The following is a 27,487-nucleotide window of genomic DNA, read 5'->3' on the forward strand; positions in this document are numbered from 1 at the left end:
TTTTCTTGACTACACGGTAATCACAATGTGCCCCCCTGCTAAGACCCCAGTGATCAGCTGTAATGTGTGGAAAATCCTGGTATTAAGTGTACAATTTTCCTGCAGCGCCCCCATTGGGTTATTGAAGCATTACACAGTGTCCATTCACTGACCATCTGATCGCTCTGTGTCCTGCACCCAGAATCCCTGGCAAAGATCTAATTCAGCCATGGAAGGCTATGGCCAGCCTGTCTTTTTCCTAGTAGTGACCCCTTCAGGGAATATTTGGCATTACAGTTGGCTTTTATGAGTATGTCCCTTTAAAGTAAATTCGTTAAAGTATAATGATGACTTTATGACTATCCTGTGAGTCAGATGGGAGGAGACATTAGGATCACATGACACTTAGGGGAGTGGTTTCATACCACAGCCAATAAAAAAAAATTCCTGGGAGTAGTTTGATACAATGTATTTCTTAAAGAGACAGTACCCTCTTAAAATGCAACCAGGTGATGATTAGTTGATCGCCTTTTCTCCTGCTGATGTCCAGTAGCCCCCCAATAAGTCGTCATTCCTTCTAGTAGGACACATGGACTAGAGTTGCTGCGTTTTCTGAGTGCAATGAGGATGGAGAAATCGTAATGACGGGTTCCCATTTGCAGCCCCTGAAAAGTGCAAATGAGCGTCCATGTGCGCAGTAAGTAATTTATTGTATGACGTGTGTAAAGTAAAACTCCTGCCCTCAAATAACTCTGCCACCAACAACCCCCTCCCCCCAGCAAAAAAAAGAATGATTCTTAGGAAAGTACCAGGCTTCCTGACGCTCCTGACGCGAGGAACCGTAGAATCCCTTCTATTCTAATCTGATCAGGGTAAAAAGATTTGTTGTGAAAGAGGTTATACATCATGAAAAACAACCTGGCTGCATCATTCCAGAAAGAGCGCCACACCGGTCCACAGGTTGCGGGTGGTATTACACATAGACCGGACCGTTAAATAAATACAGACTCCAGAACATACCTCTCAAATGACAGACCCCCACCAAACAAACCCCAAATAATACTGACCTCAGAGCAAATACCTAACCAAACCAGCCCCCAGAGCAGAACTCTTAAGCTATGTGCCCACGATGCAGAAATGAAGCAGAAAATTTCTGCAGCATTTCTGCATCTCCCTGGCAGAAAAAACGCATGCAGATTGTGCATGCGTTTTTCCTGCAGAATACATGCGGATTCACATGCGTTTCCGCATGCAGATTGACAAGCGCTTTCCAGGCGATAGCATCACTTGGAAAGTGCTTGACAACTAGGTCACACTGTATAAATCCATGCAAACAGCACAGATTTATATAGTGTGACCGTAAAAATTAAAACAAATAAAGCTATACTCACCCCCGAGGCCCCGGCGTGGCTGCAGCGCTCGTTCCTGGCTGCCGGCATATCGCGAGACAGAGCGGTGAAGGGCCTGCGGTCACATGACTGTGACGTCACCGCAGGTCCTCAAGCGATGCCGGCATTCAGAGAGAAGCCGCCGGACAGGTGAGTATAAACTTTATTTGTTATTTTATTATTTTTTTACAGGTACAATGGTACCCAGGTCTGGATGAGAGTCTCCTCTCCTCCACAACTGGGTACCATCCGCACATAGAGACGCATAGAAGCCGCTTGTAAAAATGTACAGTCGCGATTTCTATGCGTCTCAATGTAAGTCAATGGCGGGAGTTCCGCTGCACTTCCGCAAAATTAAATGACATGCTGCGGATTTTGGTATGCAGCATAAACGCTGCGGAAAAATCTGCAGCATGTGCATAGAACATGCGGAATCCCCTTGGGGACCATGGGGTGCGGATTACCTAGCGTTTCACAAGCGTTTACCCTGAGGAAATTCCGCAGCATAAACGCTTGAAAAACGCTACGTGGGCACACAGCCTTAAAAAGATACAGACCCCAGAAAAGCTTTCCTAAATAAATACAGAGCCCAGACAAAACCCCCAAAATAAATACAGGTTGCAGAACATACATCTCTAATAAAAGACCCCAAACCAAATTCTTAAATATTATAGACTTCAGACCAAAAACCTAACTAAACTAGACCCCCTAAATAAACACATAGCCCAGATCTGACCCCCTAAATAAATACCATTCACTAAATATATCCAGACTCGACCGGACAAGGTCAATGAAAATATTTTCCTTTTAGACAGCAGCAAAAAAACACTGTTTCCTATACTGATCATGAGTTACATCCTGTATTATACTCCAGAGCTGCACTCACTATTCTGCTGGTGCGGTCACTGTGTACATACATTACATTACTGAACCTGAGTTACATCCTGTATTATACTCCAGAGCTGCACTCACTATTCTGCTGGTGCAGTCACTGTGTACATACATTACATTACTGATCCTGAGTTACATCCTGTATTATACTCCAGAGCTGCACTCACTATTCTGCTGGTGCAGTCACTGTGTACATACATTACATTACTGATCCTGAGTTACATCCTGTATTATACTCCAGAGCTGCACTCACTATTCTGCTGGTGCAGTCACTGTGTACATACATTACATTACTGATCCTGTACTGATCCTGAGTTACATCCTGTATTATACTCCAGAGCTGCACTCACTATTCTGCTGGTGCAGTCACTGTGTACATACATTACATTACTGATCCTGGGTTACATCCTGTATTATACTCCAGAGCTGCACTCACTATTCTGCTGGTGCAGTCACTGTGTACATACATTACATTACTGATCCTGGGTTACATCCTGTATTATACTCCAGAGCTGCACTCACTATTCTGCTGGTGCAGTCACTGTGTACATACATTACATTACTGATCCTGTACTGATCCTGAGTTACATCCTGTATTATACTCCAGAGCTGCACTCACTATTCTGCTGGTCTAGTCACTGTGTACATACATTACATTACTGAACCTGAGTTACATCCTGTATTATACTCCAGAGCTGCACTCACTATTCTGCTGGTGCAGTCACTGTGTACATACATTACATTACTGATCCTGAGTTACATCCTGTATTATACTCCAGAGCTGCACTCACTATTCTGCTGGTGGAGTCACTGTGTACATACATTACATTACTGATCCTGAGTTACATCCTGTATTATACTCCAGAGCTGCACTCACTATTCTGCTGGTGCAGTCACTGTGTACATACATTACATTACTGATCCTGTACTGATCCTGAGTTACATCCTGTATTATACTCCAGAGCTGCACTCACTATTCTGCTGGTGCAGTCACTGTGTACATACATTACATTACTGATCCTGGGTTACATCCTGTATTATACTCCAGAGCTGCACTCACTATTCTGCTGGTGCAGTCACTGTGTACATACATTACATTACTGATCCTGGGTTACATCCTGTATTATACTCCAGAGCTGCACTCACTATTCTGCTGGTGCAGTCACTGTGTACATACATTACATTACTGATCCTGAGTTACCTCCTGTATTATACCCCAGAGCTGCACTCACTATTCTGCTGGTGCAGTCACTGTGTACATACATTACATTACTGATCCTGAGTTACATCCTGTATTATACTCCAGAGCTGCACTCACTATTCTGCTGGTGCAGTCACTGTGTACATACATTACATTACTGATCCTGGGTTACATCCTGTATTATACTCCAGAGCTGCACTCACTATTCTGCTGGTGCAGTCACTGTGTACATACATTACATTACTGATCCTGAGTTACCTCCTGTATTATACCCCAGAGCTGCACTCACTATTCTGCTGGTGCAGTCACTGTGTACATACATCACATTACTGATCCTGTACTGATCCTGAGTTACATCCTGTATTATACTCCAGAGCTGCACTCACTATTCTGCATGTGCAGTCACTGTGTACATACATTACATTACTGAACCTGAGTTACATCCTGTATTATACTCCAGAGCTGCACTCACTATTCTGCTGGTGCAGTCACTGTGTACAGACATTACATTGATGATCCTGTGTTACATCCTGTATTACCCTTCAGAGCTGCACTCACTATTCTGCAGGCATCGGAAATACATAGCAGTAATTAACACTCCTCCCGGACTCGCACTCCCGCTCCCGCCGCGTCATTCAGATACCGGACATCAAAATCACAGCAGGTTTCGCTCCTCCCACGTGGTCTGTAACCCCTCCTGACTGACGTCGCGCCAAGCCAACCAATCAAAGCTTCCCATGCTGTAGCCAATCAAACTCGGCTTTGTCTTGCTTTGATTAACATTCCTCCGAACCAATAGAATTCATCAGTGCTGACCTGAGGGGCGTTTTCCTGGCCAATGGAGAGTCAGCTCGGTGCGAAGAGGGCGGGCCTCCGACATTGGCAGTGAAGTGGCCGTCCTGAGGCAATGGCTGCGGTTCGGGTGTCGGTTTCTCGGTGCGGGCTGTGTGTTGTGCTGGCCGCGGTGCTATGTGCGGGTGAGTAACGCTCCGTGGCCTCTGCTGGTGGCGGCCTCAGTCAGTGCTGCGGCTGAGGTAATATGGCCACCTTTGTCAGCCTGCCTTTCCCTGGCACGTCTGGCTCCTGTGAATGGGGCTGCACCTCAGCTCTGTCTGAGGGGGTTTCCTGCTTTTATCTGTGGCCCCTGGTGACTGATCTTATTGTGGCCCCTGGGGGTTCATTAATTCAGCTTGAGGTCCGAGCTGTTCATGTGACTGACACCCCTGGGTGCTGCTGCTGCTGCTGTAACAAACCCTCAGCTGTGAGGAGAACCGTTTTGGTTATGGTGGGGGTGGGGGGTTGATAAAATGTGTTTCATTCACTGACAGGAAGCAGAGATCTTCTGCCTGTTCAGAAAGTGACTCGGGATCTTCTGGATCACTGGCAGGATTTGTGCCAAATTGATTTAAAGGGGTAGTCTCAATCGGTGCATTTCTGTGGAGACCACACCTACTTGTCAAATACGGCAGAAAGGCGCTATTTTATAGTACTTTACATCATGCAATATTTTTTTTCCTATGTTTTTTTTTTTTTTTGTGTGCACCTGATGGTACAGTGATGTTTACTGTGACGCAGATGCATCTGGTCACGTGACCCAGTGTGATAGTTCTGTGCTTGCTTGTCCTTGGGCTGGACGTTATCAGTGGTAATAGTCTGCAGATTGTGCTGGTGATCCTCTGCTCTGCAGCAGGCAGGCCTCCAGAGCTGCTCTGTAACTATTTATTTTTTAAAGGTTATATTTTGGTTTTAGCCAGGTGTTACCTTTTAAAGGGGATGTCCGGCAGAGATTTTTTTTTGTCATGTCTGCACATCCCTGTCCTCTCTCCTTATTTTACTTTGCTGCATCACCTTCCACCAGGTTGGAGTGTTGGGAGTTGGATGGATCGACACTGATTATAGAGGGGGGAATTGATGTGTAGGACCCTAATCCACCAGACTGGTCAGCATTCATCCCCGGCACCACTTCTGATCTGTATGGCCAGCGCGACGGGGTGTGCGTTCGCACGCGCGTCATGGTGCTGCGAATCCAGAAGAGGCGCTGAAGAGGTTCCAGCGGTCATGAAATATTGACCAAGGTCCTGCAAATCGTTCCCGCTCATCTCTACCATCAATCTAATATTCATGACCCGCCCTAAGGATACGTCAATAATTTTGTAAGTTGCTGGGAAAAAGAGAAATCTGAAACAGAAATATATTTTTTTTATTTTTAAGTTCTCGTAAAATCTTGCAGTATGAACAGCGGTGCTGTTTTCTGAAGGAAATCAATAGGATCATATTTAGAAGGGATTGGAAGCAGATTTTGGAGCCGAATCCATTAAAAAAAAAAAAAAATCATTGCACTGAGGTTTTTTTTTTCTTCTGGATTTGTGATTTTAGGTCTTTTTTTTTTTTTTGTAGATTTTATTAACAATAATCTGCACTATAGGTTTAGAGAGATATCAGGAAAAAAAAAACTAGTGTATACTCGACACAAAATGGGAAAACGTTCCACTAAAAAATACTTTGAAAAATTTTTGAAACTTGTGGCCTTTATTTGCAAGATTTAAAACTAATGTTTGTAACCTTTTAAAGAGGTTGTCCGGGAGTTTAACATTGATGTCCTATCCTTAGGATAATGTCATCAATGTCTGATTGGTGGGGGTGCGACAGCCAGGGCCCCCGCCGGTCTGGTGGTCCGGTTGTGACCACTATTCCTGGAGCTGTGCTGTGCAGCTCCGTACCTGTCGCACCCCCACCGATCAGACATTGATGGTCTATCCTTGGGATAGGTCATCAATGTTACAGTTCCGGGCAACCCCTTTAAGGGTCTTTTCATGAATGGTCACAAGATTCTGTACAGCAGACGCTCTGTTTTGGCCTTGAACCTTCACCTGTCAGTGACCCTCTGGGTGTAGACGTCACCGCTGATTATATCATGGCCATCTTTTTTTGGACACTTTTGAAGGGTCTCAGATGATCACAGTTTTTTTCCGCTGCTGTGACCTCAGAATAATGTTGGACTGGGGGTGCCGAGGGCCCACTGTTCAGCTGCGTGCAAATATTCACTTCTTTCCCTGGGGTCCAGTCTGATCCAGCCTCCAACTGATCGGTTGTACTCTATGGGAGAATCTGGTGCCAAGTGTTCAGTTCCTCTTTAGCGCCACCACAGGGGAAATAAAGCATTACCTGTTGCCACCTTTGCTCACTAATTCCCAGTTACTTTCTTCCTGATCTCCTGTCCATCCGCTGCGTCTGTAGTAATAAATGCCAATAGACAGATGGAAATCTACATGCTTGGTTGCAATTGGACAAATGTGTACGAATGATAACCTCCTTTAAAGGGCCGCTTACCCTTTAATTGGCACAGAAGCAGCTATTAGTAATTTCTACGGATATGACACTGGTATGGCGTAATGATCAAAGAGGCAGAGTTTACCTAGCACTTTCAGTATTTTTTTTTTATTCTTAATAAATTAGTCAGACTGAAACTGCTGACAACAGGGAGCAATAGAATGAACTTTTTGTGATGTTGAATAAAGCCTGACCCCCCCCCCCCATGAACACTGAAGCTTTATTCTTCATGTCTGCAGTTATTCATAGCTGGTGCAGTCATTGCCTTCTGCTTTATGAATAATGAATATTAATATGTCAGGGGAAAGTGAGTGCGGCTCATTACGGTCGCCGCTGTTTTACTCTCACTTCTCAAAAACTTCCGCTGCGGTTAATTTTGTGATGATGAAACGCCCAAGGAACATCGCTGCTCCCACGGGCTGTCGAGAGAAATTCTGCACATAACTTTATGACAGATGTGTCTGTATTTCACACACGGACGCCTGTATACTGATAGTGGCAGAAAATGGCACTGACCAATATGTAAAGTATTCACACCCCGTGTACTAACTTTCTGTATGTGGTAGCTGCACCAGGGATTGCCAGTGCTGCTCCTCTGATGTGGAGCTCTTTCTCTGCTATGGACTCCATCGTTAGAATCCTCATATGGGCCATTATATTATTAGCCGATCTAAAAAGCGCAGCTTGGGCTCTGGAGGATATGGCACTACTATTTATTATGTATTAAACTTGGAGTCCAGCAATGCAAATATAATCCCCTAAGATTTAACGTCTTACCTTAAGTATCGAAAAATACAGGACCCCCTGAACTGGCCTACTTGTTTCGGGTGGGGTATGAGCCCACCATCAGTAATTGCAGAGTTTTGGGTGCAGCTCACCTGCGCTGCGTCAAAAAGCTGCATTCTACTTTGCAAGCACAGTGGATGGGATTTACAGAAATCCCATGCCCACTGTGCTTCTAATTGACGCTGTGGAAACTGACTGGCGGTGCGGGTTTACGAGCCGCATCATGTCAATTTGTGTTGCGGAAACGCTGGTCTCCGCAACAGAAATTTTCACAATAGAATGTATAGAATGCGATAACTCCGCATTGTTCAGTGAACACATGCAGATTTACCTGCGTGATCGGACGCAACGGAAATACGCTGCGTCCAAAGCGCTGCTGGTTCCTGATCGTGGGAACGTAGCCTAATTTATGGCCGACAGCATTTATTAAAAAAGGCCTATCTCTCTCCAATCGTATGGCACTTTTTTAAAAAACAAACAAAAAAAACCCAGAGGGGCAGCAAGAATGGGGGGGGGGTGGGGGGGGAATGCAAAAACAAACTGTCAACCAGGTACTATATAAAGGGGTTGTCCACTACTCAGACAACCCTCTCTCAATCAGCATATTTGCCCCGAGTAAAATAACAACACTAAGACCACGGCCCCACTATCAGTATTTAGTCAGTATCCTGTCAGTATTTTTTCTCAGGAGTGGGGGCCAAAACCAGGTGAGGAACAATCAGAGAAAAGGTATAATGGAAACAAGTCACCAATTCTGCATTTATCACCCACTCCTGGTTTTGGCTCTCACTCCTAAGAAAAAATACTGACCAAATACTGATGGTGGATCCGTGGCCTAAGTGTTATTATTTCACTCGGGGCAAAGGCTGTGTGCCCACATAGCATTTTTCAAGCGTATATGCTGCGGAATTTCCGCAGCGTAAACGCTTGAAAAACGCATGTATATCCGCACCCCATGGTCCCCAATGGGATTCCGCAAGTTCTATGCACATGCTGCGGATTTTTCCGCAGCGTTTATGCTGCGTTCAAAAATCCGCAGCATGTCATTTAATTTTGCGTTTCCGCAAGCAGAATTGCCTTTGTTCAATGCATAAAAAACGCAAGGCAATTCCGCATGTGGAAAACGCGTGATAAACGCGCGATAAACGCGTGCGGAATTCCGCATGCGTTTTTCCGGGAGAGGACTTGCATTTATGCAGCAGAAATTTTCTGCTTCATAAATGCAACGTGGGCACATAGCCTCACATGCAGATTGAGAAAGGGTTGTCTGAGTAGTGGACAACCCCTTTAAGGCTCTTTTAAGCGTCTCCACTGCAAATACTGACAAAATAGTGCATCATGACCAGATGGACCCAATTGGACAAATGACTCTTCGTACCGCTGATATCTGGATTAGAAAACGCTGATATAAATGAGCCTTAGGATTTGTTCACACATGGTGTTGCTGAATGTTCTTTTTGCTGCAAAAATATCAGGACAGTGAATGAGATTTCTAATATCCCACGCTCATGACTGGTTTTTATTTTGTCGTTTTTTTCCTGAGGCTTGTTTTTTTTTTTTTTTTTGCAGCATTTTTCACCCAATCTAATAAGTTTCACAAGTTTCATTCGTCTTGTATCGCAGTTTCTTGCCACGTTTTTTTGCTACCAGATGTCGGCTGTAAGAGAATTTATAAAAGTATAAAACTTGCTACAAGCGATTGTAGTATTTTGGGATTTACTTATTTTTATCCATTCAAAAGAGGGAAAAAAGCTGCAAAGACACTATAGGGTGTAATTTATCAAGATTTGTCTTTTATTTACCTCTTAAAAAAATTGGCACGTCTTTGGGCTGCCCATGTGCCAACCAAATAGAAGCTAATGTAGATTTCCTCTATTATTGACCCCAGTTATAGTATTTCTCAGGGCTGTGGAGTCGGAGTCGGTATAAAATGGACCGACTTCAACTCCTCAAATATATAATAAATTGGGTGCAGTAGTTCAATGCAGTTTGTGGGGAATATTTATTTTCATAAGAATTTGGGAAAGTTATGAAATGTCCTATTCCTGATCTAAGGGTCTAGACTTTTAGCTGAGATGAATCTGTGCTACAGTAAATTTCTAGAAATCCCACCCACTATGCTGTAACATCGGGCCTCTGCGGTTTTGATGCTGCATAAAAACACAGCGTCAGAGCTGCAGCAAATCCGCACCGTGTGCACATACCCTTGGGAACACTAAGGTTATGTACATACGACGTCTTTATCAGGCGGAAAATGCCCAGAAAGTTGAACATGCGTATATCTATGTAAAGACGACTTGCTGTGCAGATGTTCAGGCTTTTGAGCATCTTTTAACCACTTCCGGTCTCTAAAAACACCAAGCAGGTAAAAAGAGTGGCCAGTTCGTTCTTCTGCCACTTTCCACTCGTACTTTACAGTGGCAAGACTCAAAAGACGCGTGGATATCTTCTGAAGTATTTTGCTTAAAAAAAATAAAAAAAAATAAATCTAGGAGTTCCTTCATTATGGCATAGAGTGAAAAAACTACCAGGAAACAACAAACAAATCCCCCCCCAAAAAAAAACATGGGGGGGGGAACCCTCAAAAAAACACCCACTGGCGGTGAAAACAATCAAGAGAAACGGGGAAGTGACACAAAAAAACTCACAAGACGTGTCAGAAAAAAATGCCAGTTTCCTGGAGCGTCTTCTACGTGAAGAATTCTGGGTTCTTCTGAGTTTTAGGCTGTGTGCCCACTATGCGTTTTTTAAGCGTTTCCACACCATAATTTCCGCCGCGGAAACGCTTAAAAAACGCTTGTTAATAAGTCTGCAATGGGCCCCAATGATAATCCGCATGTGCTGTGTACATGCTGCTGAAATTTCCTCTGCGGATTATCATTGCGGAAAAATCTGCAGCACAACCACTAATTGTGCGGAATCGCGGCGGTTTAGCCGCCGTTGACTTGCATTGGATCACATAATATCCATATGACTACACGTACACATGTGGATATTCTGCGATTCAATGTGCGGATGGGACCCGGGTCTGGAGCAGAGGAGACTCTCCTCCACACCCGGGTACCATAGTACCTGTAAAAAAAAAAAAAGAATTTAAAATAAAAAATAAACATATACTTACCTTCTGATGGCCCCTGGCTGCTCCCGGCAGCGCTGCTGGCTCTTCGGCTGCTCGCGGTGGTAAATGGACCTTGCATGTTGTCATTTGACAGGTCACGCAGAAAAAAACGCATGCGGATTTTACATGCGTTTTTTTTTCCAGCGTTTTTTTTCAGCGTTTTTTTCAGCGTTTATGCATGCGTTTTTTTCAAGCGGTTTTCCAAGCGATTTTGAGCATCACTTGGAAAAGTACTTAACAATATAAGTTGGTCACACAATATAAATCCATGCAACTGGCGTGGATTTATATTGTGTGACCAACTTATGAGGAGATTTCTGCTTCAAATCGTGCATCTAGTGTAAATAAAAAGAAAAAAAAAAACAACCTTATACTCACCTCTCCGGCGGCCCCTGGTCTCCTCCTCAGCGGTCAGGTGATGATTGCGTGACCATCAGCTGACTAAATGACGTCACCGCAGGTCCTGCCAGTACACCGCGGGCCGTGGAGGAGAGCGGATCGCTGCCGGGAGGAGACTGGGGGTCTCCGGAGAGGTGAGTATCAATATTTTTTTTTTATTTTTTACTTTATAATTCTTTTTTAACTTGCAGGTACGATGGTACCTGGGTCTGGAGGAGAGTCTCCTCTTCTCCCAACCGGGGTACAATCCGTGCATTAAACTACATAATATCCGCATGTATACATCCGGTTTTTATGCGGTCCAATGCAAGTCAATGGGCGCGATTTCGCCGCGAAATCACACCCAAATTGGTTGTGCTGCGGATTTTTCCGCAATGATAATCCGCAGCGGAAATTTCCGCAGCATGTGCATAGCACATGCGGATTATCATTGGGGAACATGGCAGGCCTCTTAAGAAGCGATTTTAATGCGTTTCCGTGGCGGAAATGCCGGCACGCAAACGCATTAAATCTGCATCGTGGGCACGCAGCCTAAAAGGCATTGTGTGAACAAAGCCTGAATAGGTATTTGATTTTCAGCAAATATAATGGAAGGGTCTGCAATTTTCTAATACTATCTAGCAAGCACACACCATTTTTCAAGGTCACTGCTTCCTCCTGTGGCTGTCAGGGATTGCTGGGAGTTGTAGTTTACAAACACCTGGATAGCTGCCAGCCGCTGATTCCTGCCCTCATTTACAAGCCCTCCTTGTTTATTTCCCAAGTCTCTGCTTTGGGTTGATACATAGATGCCTGATGGTGACAAGATACTTGGAAATAATGATGCATAATGTATGTTAGAGAATTACAATTGCTTTGTTACCTGAAACTGGAGAACTAGTCTTTACATAAATTGTAAGTGTTTTTTTTTTTCCATCCTGTGGAAGCTCTTCGGTGGATACTATAGTTGCTCACCACTAGTGTTGAGCGATACCTTCCGATATCGGGAAATATCGGATTGGACCGATACCGAAAAAGTATCGGATATCGCCGATTCCGATACCGGAAACCAATGCAAGTCAATGGGACACGAATATCGGAATAAAAATAAACCCTTTCTTTCCTTGTAGGTTAATTCTACATGAAGAAAAACAACTAAGAATAATGTAGAATGTATTATGCGAAAAGCCGGCAATTCATCAGCGGCATACACCGGTACCCGACAATTTACAACAGAAAGAATAGAGCTTCACACATAGATTAGATAGATAGAAACATGTCAGTCACATATATATGAAGTACTGTGACAGTGTTGCTTACTGTACTTGTCATTTAGTGTAAAGGATTTATTAAAAAAAATATTAGTGTTTTCGTGCACCGTCTCTTTAAAAAAGCCGGCCGGCAATTCAGCATCTGTACCCGACAATTTATAACAGACAGAATAGAGCTTCACACATAGATTAGATAGATAGAAACATGTCAGTCACATATATATGAAGTACAGTGATAGTGTTGATTACTGTACTTGTCATTTAGTGTTAAAATAAAGGATTTATTAAAAGAAAAAATTGGCGTGGGGTTCCCCGTAATTTTAGTCTGTAGCGGAGGTTAAGCAGACGGCTGGGGCAGATGTTTGAAGCCTGGGAAGGGGGTAATACCCACGGAGCTTCCCAGGCTCTTTTTTTAAAGAGACTGTGCATGAAAACACTTATTTTTTTTAATAAATCCTTTAACACTAAATGACAAGTACAGTAAGCTGAGCGCTGCCATCCAGCTTGTCATCCTTCAGAGACACTGCAGAGCGCAGGAATTATGGGAACTTCCGATTCCGGTATTCGATATTCTAAAAGTATCGGAACTCAGTATCAGAACTCCGATACCGCGAATATCAGTCGATACCCGATATTACAGTATCGGAATGCTCAACACTACTCACCACCCTACGGCTATGTGCAGACAGTGTCTTTTGAGGAGTTGTATTTGGAGTGCGTCTGCTATAAAAAAACAAAACAAAAAAAAACTCAGAAAACCACTTCAAATAAGACTCTTCCGGCTTCCAAAAACACAAAGTATTTTAAAAAAAGTGACCCGTCGGTAGTTATTTACCGGAAAAGTCAATGAGAAGACTACAAAAATGTCTGGACACCTTTTTGAGCTCCTTGTAAATATTTTTGCATAGTTTTTGCCTTATGAAATTCTAGAGTTGTATTTTTTTTTTTTTTTTTTTTTTTTTTAAAAAAGAGAAAATCTCCTACGAAAATTGCTTTAAATGCACCCAAAAAAGTTTACAAGACACGTTTTTGTGAATCGTTAAAACGCCGGAGGACAAGAAAGCCGCCAGGAAAACGTCACATGGGAGCATTTCCTGGTGCAGTTTCTACTTGGAAAATTCATTTTTGGCCGCCTTATGTGCTCATACCCCAAGTGCTTTGTCTGTCGGACCACCCATGGAAGTCTACAGACACAGCATTCCATAGGTATAAATAAAGATTATTATTATAGGTCATAATTTGCCTTGTAGTGCAGCATTGTGCATAGATATATACGTCTTGTACTTGCTGATAACAGAACGGGTTCCAGTGAGGTATTTTTGGGTACGTTTCTGTGTTTTCCGAGCCTCTGGCTGTGTAACTTTCTATAGGACATTGATCACATTTCCTGGTGCCCCTTTGATGCTTTTGGATGTTTATTTCCTGCTTCTCCTGGACATGTGCAGTACGCAATGAATGTGTCCCAGACATGATCTGCAGTCACCCATCGTCATCGCCCTTTCCTATTCTATAGAGATGCATTTCCCCCGTGTAAGATTTGCATTATGGATTCTTCTTCGCTTCTATTGCCTTATATTGGCACTTTCTGGTTCCTCCCCAGGTCTCTAGTGCAGGGAATTTCCATTTAAACCTGCAGAGTTTGGAGGCTTTTTGTGTGTAAATATTTTGGTTTATTTTGGGTAGACAGATGGGTTATCTGTATGTATTACAGGTGTGAACCACACTCGCTCTTCACCTGTTACCATAATATGACATAGACTGCAATTCAATGGCTGCCTTCTTCTACAATATTGACCTTGGAAGAAAAAAACGCCAGTATTGTGCTCTACTGTAATAATGTCATTATAAGCGATCACCTGGGTATATCGGGATAGGCCGCACATTTCACACCTCCCACTCCGGCTAAACTCTCTCAAAGAGGCCCGACTATTGCGGAGGTGGCCGTACGCAGGTACATAGATGGATTTGCTTATTTTGGCCATCAACAGACAGTGACTGTTCTGACAATGAATGGCTGAAACACAGGAGACTTAAAAGGCAAAACAGGCGCTCCATGGGGAGGTCCTGATGTGATGGAAAGGAGAGACCTAGATGAACCTTGCTTACCTGGTAGAGATGTGCAATGCAGGCACAACTCTGATGAGGGTAGTATTCCATGTGTAGAATGCTGCTCCACCAGTTCAGTCAACGAAGAGTCATCATAAATGCTATGGGAAAAGGAAAAAAAAAAAAGTGGCGGTGAAAGTGCCCACTGCAACATTTTTTTTTTTTTTTTTTTCATTTTCCATTACAACACGGGACAGTAATTGAAGTAATGGGGTTGAAGAACCCCAGGTTCTGAGGGTCCTGCCATGTCATTCTGCTGGATACAGTACCGCCAGTGTAAATATAGACGTATTGTGGTGGATTACGGTATGTAAGGCATCACCAAGTAAAGAAAAATCCCCACGTCCCAAAGGAAAAAGTAAAATAGAAACAAAACCTTTTTCCCATTGGAAAATATTTTACATTGGACAATTTTTTAAAAAAAAAAAAACTAGTTCTGCAACGGTAGCAAAATAATAAAATAAGAATCTATATAAATGTGTCATTGGTGTGATGGTACTGACCTTTAGAACATGGTAATTTTTTACAGCCTAGTGAGTGCCGGAAAAACTAAAACTATTTTTCATTCTATTTACACCATGATAAATCTTATTATGGGCAGGAGCTGTTCTCTGGCAACTTTTACTTCTGTATTAGGGGGGGGGCCCGATGACTTAGCATTTCCAGGTGCTGGCCTGGACACATGGAAACCTGTCGGGCATATGGTGCCCACCTCCTGTTCTCTTGAATGGGACGGGAGTTTGGGTGATTGTGTTCATGTATATGGCATCAAAAATGCTGCTTGGCTATTGATAAAATAAAGGTAAAAACGCTGTTATAGGTGGAAGGGGTCCGTCTGGTGATCTAAGGCCACGTGGAGCCGCCACAAGCTGACTTGAAACTGTATTGTGGGCAGAAACCACAGCAGCTTATACAGCGAATGTTTCTTGAGTTCTCATTTTTTTCTGCACCGTTTATACTTGTTTTTCGGGAGTTTTGCCAGCAGATTAGTTCAAGCTCGGGGCTCTTTAAGAACGAGTGAGGCTGGAAGAGTAATGGACAAGCGTCACTGGATTGTACATCTTATCTGGTGCCGTAATTACCTGCGGTTTCACTTAGATTACTGAGAGTCTCGGTTTGTTCAGTGGTGACTGAAACCTCTGACTCTGATAATTGACCCCTGCCTTATATAATCGCCCTGCATAGCACATTGTTATCTGCAGATTAGCCTTGGAGCTAAAAGGGGTTTCAGCAGTGATAGTATTGCTGCGTCTTCAAACTGTGAAACTACAACTCCCAGCATATCCTGACAGCCACATGAGTTTTCCTCCATTGACATCTGTGTATGACACTACTGCGGCTCCACCAGGTTATTCACGCATGTGGTTTTTAAGTATGTTCCACAAATCGTGACTCCTGCCACAACTGCGTAACTTTCCCATTGGCCTCTGCTGGGTCGCAGCTGTCAGGCGATGACACCACTTCTTTTTTTTTTTTTTTTTTTTTTTTTTATTATTCACAGCTGCAACTTTTCATTTTGAATCTTTTGCACAAACCAATAATATGATAGCTGTGGGTTCCACACAGTGTGAATTTACTCTAAAAGGTGCCCTATTCTTTCTCCTTCACTTACCTAGTCGTCAGCCCCCCATGTTATCAATAGATATAGCAGCAAGCACCTCCTTAGTAATGTCAGCCAAGTTGTCACCTTTCCGCAACAGGCAATAAAAACAAGGTTTCCCCAGTAGTCCCAACAGGCCACCCTCTTACCCCACCAGGTAGCCACGGCAGGGCCACTCTTCTTCTCCCCGCCAGGTAGCCACAGCAGACCTTCCTCCCCCCAGTAGTGACGGCAGGGCCACCCTTCTTACCGCTTCTGGGTAGCCACAGCAGAACTTCCTCCCCCCAGTAGTGACGGCAGGGCAACCTTTCTTCTCCCTGCCGGGTAGCCACAGCAGAACTTCCTCCCCCCAGTAGTGACGGCAGGGCCACCCTTCTTCTCCTTGCCGGGTAGCCACAGCAGAACTTCCTCCCCCCCCAGTAGTGACGGCAGGGCAACCTTTCTTCTCCCTGCCGGGTAGCCACAGCAGAACTTCCTCCCCCCAGTAGTGACGGCAGGGCCACCCTTCTTCTCCTTGCCGGGTAGCCACAGCAGAACCCCCCCCCCCTCCCCCCAGTAGTGACGGCAGGGCCACCCTTCTTCTCCCTGCCGGGTAGCCACAGCAGACCTTCCTCCCCCCAGTAGTGACGGCAGGGCCTCCCTCTCCCTGCTGCGTAGCCACAGCAGAGCTTTCCCCCCCTAGTAGTGACAGCATTGCCACCCTTCTTCCCCCTGCTGGGTAGCCACAGCAGAACTTCTTCCTCCCCAGTAGTGATGGCAGGGCCACCCCTCTTCCTCCGCGGAGTAGCCACAGTAGGGCCACCCTTCTTCCCCCTGTAGTGACAGCAGAGCTCTCCACCTCCATGCCCAATTCTCTCTAGTTAGTCAGACCAGTGCATCGGCTGCTTCCGGACAGACACCTCTCTGGTCAGAGCAGCACTGGCTCCACCTATTGGCAGCCTAATTCTTCAGAAGCTGATGCAGGATGTGACGTGTGGTAGCGCTCTGCCGCCATATGCAGGAAGCAAAATAAATCTTGTCCAGGGCTGCCGGACAGGGTCCATGTAAGGGCCCACCTAGAACATTAAGGCCGTGTGCTTGCAGGAGGCCATAGATGAGACCCCCGGCCATCATATGCTCTGATTCATGCACTGTCGGGGGGCCGCTCTTTCCTGGCAGCGGTGACTAATCTGCAGATGATGTTACTCATAAACTTTTTTTTTTTTTTCCTTTTTATGTTTATTCTGTATTTCTTGTAGTAATTTGAAGAAAGCTTGTTACATGTCGCTGGATAAGTGAGTAACGAGTTACAGCAGGGAGGAGCCAACGTCGGTCCAGCCGAAAATAAAGCATTTCTTACAGGGCCTTAGTTCCTGCAATAAGATCAGATAAAGCATTTTACAGGTTACATATGGAAATAAGAGAGAAGTGAAGGGGTTGTCAACCTTGGATAAATTGATACCCCCCCCTCCCCACAAAAAAAAAACCCTGATAGTGGTTTGTGGAAATTTTAATTCTATAGATTGTGGATGCAGCCTGCAGTGTAAACAATGGTGGTTTCCCTTTTGGTTTCCGTGGCTACAGTTCAAGACTTGAGTTTATCTCCATTGCAGTTGTTTCTTTTATGTGTAATTTTTTGCATAACTTGTTTTTTTTTTATCTAACACTTGCTTGCAAAGTATCACCCATTAGAGTATTTTATGTGTACAGAAGAGGAACTGTATACATATATAATGGCCCTGGGTGTAGCCATGGCAACCCAAAGGAAAACCTCCATTTTGAAAACTGAAATAAATTATTACATCAAAAAGTTACTACTTGACTTGAGAGGAATTATTTAAACAAGTTCTTAAAGGAAAATTCCTCATCCACAATGCTTAAAATAATAAAACCATGCAACATTGCAATAAGTCTTCATCACAAATGTCTTACGGTTTTTCTATCTACAGCTCCCATGCTGATCTGTGTCTCCATGGCAACAGACTACAAACAAACCCTGTGTAGTCTGACGCTGCAGTCGTGTTCTCTACTTCCTGTCCTCTAAATCTTACTAAAATACTCTAGGGTTGGGCTGCACAGAATGATCGCCATCTGTTACCATGGAGACACATAAGCTGCGTAGGAGCTGTAGACACCAAACTATAGGTAATTTTTTCTTTAGCCCTTTTGGAAAGTTGCTTTATTATTCACTTTAAATTTTATATATTTGCGTTCGTCATGAGCATCTGAACAGGGCCTGGGTCACGTTCGTTGCCGCTATCTACACCTATGTTCTGTGTGGTTGGTGCGGCCGGACCCCCACACGTCATGGATTTATAATAATGTTATATTTATTCCTGGTGGATTTTATACGACCCAGATGCTTCCTCCCAGCACGGCTGCAGCCAGCCTGCGCTCCCTCGCCGTAAGGCGTCATGTAATGCTGGATATGCTCCATACCTGGAGGATTAGTGTACAGATGGGGGGGGGTTTAGTACAGTCTCCTTCATAAAGGAGACACCAGAAGATAACTTAAAACATAGTGGGTCCATTAGCAGTCTCTGAAACCCCTTCACAGGTCGGGTCAGGGTGAGCACCGGTGCTGTTATGCAGCCGGCATCTGCCTGTAATGGCAGCGATTGGAGCAAAGCCCGTTTGCTGCTGTTTCTGACAGCGGTATTTAAGGCGCACAGTATCGGGGGGTGTCCGTCGCTCACCCGACATTTTCATTGTGACGTAATCGCAGACTGCTGATGTTTTGGCCATTGTGGCTAGTCGGTCTTTTTGTAAACCCCAGTCTCAGGTTGGGCTTTATAATGGATTGTGATTTATTACATACTGCCAATAAAAATAAAATAAATGAAATTGAAGAAATTAGTATTGCTGTAATAGTACTGTCTTGGAGAATATGTTACCGGGTCATTTGTACCATAAAATGAATGTCGTAATAACAAAATTTCCGCAAAATGGCAAGTCTAATCCTGGACTATTACTTTTAAATGTGTGTTTTGAACCTTCTTTCCAGCAATGTCCTAAGGACTTACTGCTTACAAAGAGGTGGTAAATGTTGTAACTTTACCTCTCGTGGACTGAAAACTACAATTATTGGTCACCGGACACTGAATTGCCAGAATTTGTACTGCTCGTTTTTATGACAGGTGATTAGGGAGAGCTTTCTACCTTTGTGGATATTTCATTGGATGTTTCCCTTCTTTTCTTCCTCAGTGCATTATGCGGGTGCTTTGGAAGTCTACGTACCGAGCGAATTATTCGTCGAGAACGGCACGTACGCAAAACTACCTTGCACTTTCAAGTCTACAGAGGTGACGAGCGTCACGACCTCCATCACGTGGACGTACGCTGAGGAAGGCTCCACTTCGGGGGGTGTCGTGGTAAGTCCTGGTGGCGGTGTGGCGATACCTACCTGTTTTGCACGCTTCCTGGCTGCAGCATGATGACACTCGACCATCGTGCACACTTCCTTGCGACGGCACTGGGCCGCCGTGTGGGCGTCCTCGCGATGACACCAGGCGTGACATCATCGGTGCCGTTTTTGTCTGTTTGATCACTTCTCCTTTTTTAGATTTTCTACTTCATCGGCGGGAAGGAGTTCCCCGGTGTTCCGCCACGTTTTAAAGATCGGGTGACCTGGGCCGGAGACATCAATAATAAGGACGTGTCTATCAAGATCGATAAGATTACCTTCAAGGACAACGGCACCTACAGCTGCGCCGTCATGAATCCCCCAGATATTCTCAATACCCCCAAGCAGATAAAGCTGCGGGTCGTGGAGAAGGGTGAGCGGGTTTTCCTGGGCAGACTTGCCAGCATTTGATAGATTTGTTCGTCTCTTTAAGGCTCTGTGTTTTGTCTTCCAGATAATCTCCCTGCGTCCAATGTCCCCTTCTTGGTCGGCATGATCTGCGCGGCTATCGGCGGCTTACTTGTCATTGCCATCATTGTGTTTGCAGTGGTTATCACTAAAAAGAAAAGGTCTAAACAGAATTACACCGGGTGAGTTCCTCCTGTCCATGTCTGTATGTTGTATACGATGCACATTTATTAATCTGTTCATTATTGAGCTGTTTCTACAGTACACAAGGTTTTGCCTCCCTATAACGACTCTGTGATGTGCCCGGGGAGTGAACACGTTCTGTGCGCGCTCCGATAGGGGTAAAGATGAGCCTATCGCCTGGCAGTGCTTTGTGGTTTTATTTTTTTTTGCAGAAGTGTTTTGCATGTTACTTTTGCGTGTCTCATTTTGGCCTTTTGTATTGTTTGTGTCCGTTACAGGAAAACCACAAAGGAGGGAGGGCAGCGGTTGGAAAAACATCGCTGGGATGTGCCATCACTTGCCCATCTTGGGGGCATGTTTCCTGCACAGAGACACTCCCATCCAGGTGCTGTGGAAGGAGTTGTACTACTTGCCAGGCAACTGGTTGGGAGTGGCAGAATGATCCTTGATATTTCATTTGGCACTGTGCCCCCTTTCATCTGGCATGTCAGCAGGATGGCACATCCTGGAGATCACTTATATGAACTGTTTTAAAGGGGTTGTCCCATTAACAAGCTATATAATAGAAGGGTGTATGATCACTGGGACCTCACTGGTCCTGAGAGCGGGGGGTCCCAAATTCTGTAGAGCAGTAATGAACATGTTTAGTCTATAGTAGAGATGGTCGCACACTCTCACTACTGCCCCATTCACGGTCTATAGTAGTGGTGGTCCCACACGCTCATTACCGCCCCATTCACTGCCTATACTAGAGGTGGTCGCACATGCACACTACCGCCCCATTCACTGTCTATAGTAGAGGTGGTTGCAGATACTCACTACCGCCCCATTCACTGTCTATAGTAGAGGTGGTCGCACACTATCACTACCGCCCCATTCACTGTCTATAGTAGAGGCGGTCGCACATGCTCATTACTGCCCCATTCACTGTCTACAGTAGAGGTGGTCGCACACGCTCACTACCGCCCCATTCACTGTCTATAGTAGAGGCGGTCGCACATGCTCATTACTGCCCCATTCACTGTCTATAGTAGAGGTGGTCGCACATGCTCACTACCGCACCATTCACTGTCTATAGTAGAAGTGGTCGCACACGCTCACTAACGCCCCATTCACTGTCTATAGTAGAGGTGGTCGCACATGCTCACTACAGCCCCATTCACTATCTATAGTAGAGGTGGTTGCACATGCTCACTACCGCCCCATTCACTGTCTATAGTAGAGGTGGTCGCACATGCTCACTACCGCCCCATTCACTGTCTATAGTAGAGGTGGTCACATACGCTCACTACCGCCCCATTCACCCGTTCTCGGGATCAACGGGGGTCTCGGCAGCAGGATCCAGCAGCAGCCATACACTTATCCTTTTAATAACAATGGTTAATGGCATAATCCCTTTAAAAGGAATTATCTGGTGACGTCCAGAAGCGGCACCGATGACGATATGACTCCCACCTTTTGTCAAGATGATTGTGCACTTATTCGCCAGGTATTGTACACGGGTCCTAGCCTAATAAAGGGGTCACAATCACGATTCCCGATGATCGTGCACACTTATTCAGCAGGTGTGCGAGTCCCAACGTCATCGGCTGCCGCTCACTTCTGGTAGTTTTCCTCATTACAGATCTATGGTGGGAGGGTGACCCTATAAGTCCAACCCAAAAACAAGAGTGAAATCTGCTTCTTATGGTCTGTTTGGGCGTACCTTCATATTGACGAGTTCTCTATCAGGGACACCCTTTTATCTGCCAAAGCGATCTGCAGTGACCTGGACGTGGAGCATGCATGAACAGATGCTCGTATTAATCTGGGGGGATTTGCATGGCTTGGTGATTCGGGGGTCTTTTACTGCTTTCTTCCATCATAAACCACTAAACAAGTTTGATCCTCGGTCCTGTTGGAAGATGCATGATCCCGGGACCCTTCCTCCTCCTCCTCCATCTGCACGCAATGCCAGTCTCTCGCTCTCCCTTACAGAGCCCCTATACGATGTAGACGGTGGATTAAGGCCTTGTAGCCGGTGTCTGTGACTCCTCCGCTCTCGAGGCTGGTACTTATATACTGTGTTCTGCTTAACTGTTAACCGCTTCCTGTCCCCGGTGTGCTGCTCTTATCTCCCCGTGTTGTTTTCCCACCTGTTTCCTGCTGTGCTTCTAGTACGTGGTCCATATGGTCCATAGTGATGAGCATCGGCCGTTGGAGGCTTAGGCAGCCAGTAGCCCAATCTACTGCTGATGGGCAGCTTCTGAGAAGCTCTTATCACCTGATTTGCTCAGAAGGTGCCGACGATGCGTAGACTTCTCCTCTGACCATAATTCACATTGAACACGTAGAAGAGGGGAACACTCAGACATGACAGGACATCCCCTAACATAGTCGTTTGCAGAATGGAGCCCGTTGGCAAGCAGTGTACAATAAAGCAATACTCCTGACAGATTTCATCTGCTAACATTGATTTGTGCTAATTATGCTCCAGTCACATCCTGAGCTGCCGTATAGTTTTGCTACAATCTAAGGCTTATGTGCACACCTTGCGTATTTGCAGCATTTTTTTTTTTGCACCAAAAACCTGCATGCTGGAAATTATATCAGATATATATTGCTGGATTACTTCCGCAGCGAAAACTCTTGGTAATTCGTGCCCCATGGTCCCCAATGATAATCCGCATGTGCTGTGCACATGCTGCGGAAATTTCCGCTGCGGATTATTATTGCTTAAAAATCCGCAGCATGTCCATTATTTTTGCGTAAACGTGGCGTAATTGCCGCCATTGACTTGCATTGAATCACTTAATATCTGTATGACTGCACGTGCGGATATTAAGCGATTCAATGTGCGGATGGTACCCGGGTCTGGAGAAGAGGAGACTCTCCTCCAGACCCGGGTACCATAGTACCTGTTAAAAAAAAAAATTAAAATTAAAATAAAAAATATACATTATACTCACCTTCTGATGCTCCCGGCGGCTCGTGATGGTGTAAGAGGACCTTCCATGATGTCATTTAGTCATGTGACAGGTCACGCGACCGCTCACGTCGTCCTTTTACACCACCGCAAGCCGCCCAAGACACCGGACGCAGCGGAGAGAAGACCGGGGGCCATCTGAAGGTGAGTATAATGTTTTGTTTTTTTTTTACCATTTTTATTCTTTTTTTAACTATTAACTTGGTCACACTATATAATTCCATGCCGGTTCCATGGATTTATATAGTGTGACCAAGCGCTTGGAAAAGCGCTTGATAACCCGCATGCAAAAAAACGCTTCAGAAACGCTTCTACCTGGCAGGAAAAACGCATGTAAAATCCGCATGCGTTTTTTCTGCCAGGGAGAAATGGAAAAAATCCAGAGCATTTCTGCTTCGTGGGCACATAGCCTGAAGCAGGTCCACTCCTCCCCCACCCCCACCCCCACCAAAAAAATGCCTGAAAAATTACTTGAAAGCCTCTCCCAGGTTTTTTTGTACTGCAAAATCACTTTGCTGTTCATACGTTTAGTGTGTTATTTTTTTTTTCTGTGTTTTTTTTTTTTTTTTTCCCCGGGTTCAGATTACAAAAAAAATAAAAGCACCTGTGTGCATGTCTCCTCTCCAAAGCAGCTCCTGATAAATACCGCCCCACACAAGGCACAGTCTTATCAGAAGGCCGGGGAAAAAAAATCTTCCAAGAAATTTTTTTTTTTTTTCAATATTGCATCAGTAAATGAAAAACTCAAAAAAAACTCGCCAAAGAAAAGAGGCTTTTTCTGAAAGTTTCCAGTAGAAAACACTTTGTTTTCCCACCAGTTGTTTTTCAAAAAAGTGCTTTTTACTGTAGTTGACTCATGACTTCCTGCTGCGCTGCATTGTGGGTAATGTAGTGTCTGCCAGGAAGCAGAATTTTGACTGCAGCTCCTGATTGTGACTGGAGTATGATACATACAAGATGGATACGGTTTCTCCATTGCGGACTGTTTCACGGTCTGGGTACGGATCGCGGTGTCTGGACGGGGCTGCAGGTCTCCTCACCCCGAACTCACCAGCCTCCTCTATCCCATGGACGTGTTTGACTTCGGTCAGGGGAGCCGCGGCCGCTACGTACTAGAACCGCGAAACTCAGAGCGCTGCCGCCCAGGTCCTGCTGGTGTCAGTGGAGTGGAGTTGCAGTACCAGACGCTTCCCATGGAACTGCACTGATTATGCCGGCAGGCAGCCATGCTTTCTCACCCTGGACAACCGCTATAAGCCTCAGTCACTGGTCGCTCTGCTTCCTCTAGACGTTAGGGGCCCTCTTGTCTGTCTGGGGGGCCCCACTGTGCCTCTGTAGTGCTGACATCGTCCTCCACATCCAGTGTTGAAGTGCATCCCTGTGTTGTGTTATACATGTTATACACCTCCCTTCAGTCCTGTTGGATGCCATTTTTTTTGTGATGTGAGTTTGTTTAGTTTTTTTGTTACACATTCCTCATTATTTATTTCATTATTTGTTTTGTGTTTTGTTTTTTTTTTCTTCCCCCTTCTTTCTATTTTTCTCTTTTTTTTTTTTTTTTTTTTTTTTGTCTCCGTCACTTCTTCCATCCTGCCATCTTTTTTTTTTTTTATTGTTCGGCTCCATTTGCACCCGTGTACGTTCCACCGTTCCTTTGCTTGCTAGCAGTGGAGGCGACGGCGGCCAGACAGAAAGCTTGATGTCCCCCGTTAAGCAGCCGCCACGCCGGTCTCCCTCTGATACTGAGGCTTTGGTAACCAGCGCCCCCTCTGGGACCGTGCAGGTAAATGCTGAGTGTCGCACGTCTGTCTGCCGCTATGTTTTGCTTCGGCTTTGTGAGTTTTCCTGCTGTAAGGGATTGTCCACCATGGGCAAATCGTGATGGATTCTGGTCCTAATACTGGGACCCTTGTGCTACATATATTTGCTCAATCCAAGGACCTGTCCGTCCTTTTACAGCGGAAGAGATGGACATTACCGCATCACTTAAAGGGGTATTACAGTTACTAACTATGGAGACTGGTGGGGGGTCACAGACGTCCCACTCCCCAAACTCCTTAGATGCTGCAATCACCCTGATCCTTAGCATTGCAGACATATACAGCGTCTTGAAACAGTATTCATATCCCCTGAAGTTTTCCACATTTTTTCACGTTACAACCACAAGCAAATTTTATTGGGATTTTATGCGATACAACACAAAGTAACAAGTATTTGTGAAGTGTAAAGGGAATGATACGAGGTTTAATAAATATTTTCTAAATATAAATCTGAAAATTGCGCCGTGCATTAGTATTTAGCCCCTGAATCAGTTCTTTGTAGGATCACCTTTCTCTGCAGTCACTGCTGCAGTCTTTTGGGGTCTGTGTCTACAAGCTTTGCACATCTAGAGGTGACACTTTGCACACTCGCTCAGTGGGATAGGATGGAGACGTCTTTGGGATTTGGGTCTGGACTGTGACTGGGCCGTTCACACACAGGAATATGCTCTGATCTAAACCCTCCATTGCAGCTCTGGCAGGATGTTTAGGGTCGTTGTCCTGCTGGAGGGTGAACCTACTCCTCAGTCACAGCGTCTAACAGGTTTTCTCTAATAACCCCCCACACAGCACACAGGAGGATGTAACCCCACCCTAATAGGGACAAGAAATACGAAGAGGTTTAAATAGCCCCTCCCACATCCTCCCTCCAGTGTTATTTCCTGTCCCTATCGGGGATGAAGAGGTCATCCCCGGTGTGCTGGGCCGGCGACAGGCACTGGGGGAAAGCTACTAGCTGGGCAGCGGAGGATCGAGCGGTCTTTACCTCTCCTCCTCAAGGCGCTGCTCCCGTCTCCTCCGGATTCGGGACCCCCTCCTGCAGTCTGCGCTCTCGGGCAAGGTCTGCAGGATCTTCTGACCGGAGGCCTCTCTGAGCTCTCCGGTCCATCTCCTCCTCCACTCCCCCGCTGGATGCGTGGGCGATGCCAGCTCCAGGATGTGGAGCGCACACCGTGGCGCCGGAAGTGACGTCGGACGCCGGGCGGTGGATGATGACATCACTTCCGGCAGTTTGCGTTCCACTGTGGACTGCATCAAAAAGCTATGGGGGAAAAAGAGCAGAATGCTGCCGGTGATCAGAAATCTTCACCTGGACACCGGAGGAGGAGCCCTCTAAACAGAGGGAGGCGCTGGTCCGGTCGCCCATAAAAGGAGCCCTGGACAGGAAGACATCTACAGGTAGGACAAAACCATGTCTGTTGAAGCTTCTCGCTCTGCATCTGTAGAGCCCAGCGCCGGTCCGGTCCCAGTAAGTATGGCACTGGTAGTCCATCTCCCAGATGCAGGAAATAGTGATTATAGCTCCCCTCCCCTTCTCTTGTAGGGGGACAAGGAACCTGCATCTGGAGAAAAAGTTAAACTGTCACGCAGATGTCCCATCTGTACAAAAAAAAACTATCGTCCTCCCATACAAAGCCCCTATGCAAGGACTGTACGGAGAAGATTATCAGGCAGGAACAACCTTCCTTAATGGAGGAGATAAAGGGGATTGTACTTCAGGAGATCAAATCCTCCTTAACCTCGGTCACTCTCCCTACGCCCTCACCTAGTCAGAGTTCTACATCTACTCCCTCAGCAGCCAAAAAGAGGAAGATTAGCCCGCCAGAGGGAGGGGAGGAAGACTCTCAAGAGGAGATGTATATCTCGGAAGATCTTCCAGAGGAAGGTGAACTAAGTCCAACCACTGATAACTCCCAACGAGAGAGATATTACTTTCCATCAGATAGCTTGGAGGAACTCCTCATGGCAGTAAGGAGAACTATGGAGGTCGAGGAAGAAAAAGTGCCCCAAACAGTACAGGATCAGATGTTTGGGGGGGGCTACGTTCCAGGAAAAAATTGGTGTTCCCTATACACCAGAGTATTAGGGGCTTAATCTTAGAGGAGTGGGAATCTCCAGAAAAGAGATTAACTACCCCTACAGAGTTAAGGGATAGATTTCCTGTAGACAATGAGACGGCAGAATGCTGGTCTGAAGTCCCAAGAGTGGATATCCAAACTGCACGAGTAGCAAAGAAAACCATACTGCCCTTTGAAGATTCCTCTCAATTAAAAGACCCCTTGTAACGCAAAATGGAGGGACTACTCAGAAAATCCTGGGAGACCTCGGAAACACTATTAAGCACCAACGTAGTCTCTACGGGCGTAGCTCGATCAATGGCTCGTTGGCTAGATCAACTGGAGGAACACCTAGTTTCAGGCACCCGCAGAGAAGACATCTTGGCATCCCTACCACTTCTACAGAAAGCTGCGGGGTTTTTAGCAGACGCCTCTGCAGAATCCGTGAGAGTGGCGGCAAGAGCATCTGGGCTATCAAACTCTGTAAGAAGGGCCCTATGGTTGAAATCCTGGAACAGCGATGTGGCATCAAAAATGAAGTTGTGTTCCATCCCCTTCAAGGGGAAATACATGTTCGGGCCAGCCCTAGATGATCTTCTAGAGAAGGCCTCAGACAAGAAGGCC

General features: G+C 45.4%; 1 protein-coding gene across 2 annotated transcripts in view; it reads left to right on the forward strand.

The window, feature by feature from the left end:
* The first annotated feature begins 4,277 nt into the window (after positions 1-4,277).
* Positions 4,278-27,487, forward strand: part of MPZL1 (myelin protein zero like 1) — a 31,962-nt gene continuing 8,752 nt past the window's right edge. The window contains exons 1-5 of one of the 2 annotated variants that reach the window (XM_073668568.1): positions 4,278-4,436; positions 19,232-19,398; positions 19,590-19,803; positions 19,885-20,020; positions 24,652-24,769. In XM_073668568.1, coding sequence (XP_073524669.1) covers positions 4,367-4,436; positions 19,232-19,398; positions 19,590-19,803; positions 19,885-20,020; positions 24,652-24,769 — 705 coding nt within the window. In that variant the 5' untranslated portion in view covers positions 4,278-4,366. The remainder of the gene's footprint in view (positions 4,437-19,231; positions 19,399-19,589; positions 19,804-19,884; positions 20,021-24,651; positions 24,770-27,487) is intronic. The other variant, XM_073668569.1, reaches the window with a different exon arrangement.

The sequence above is a fragment of the Phyllobates terribilis genome, unplaced genomic scaffold, assembly GCF_046119375.1.
Source record: "Phyllobates terribilis strain yellow unplaced genomic scaffold, ASM4611937v1 Scaffold_2__4_contigs__length_985480577, whole genome shotgun sequence".
Lineage (NCBI taxonomy): Eukaryota > Metazoa > Chordata > Amphibia > Anura > Dendrobatidae > Phyllobates > Phyllobates terribilis.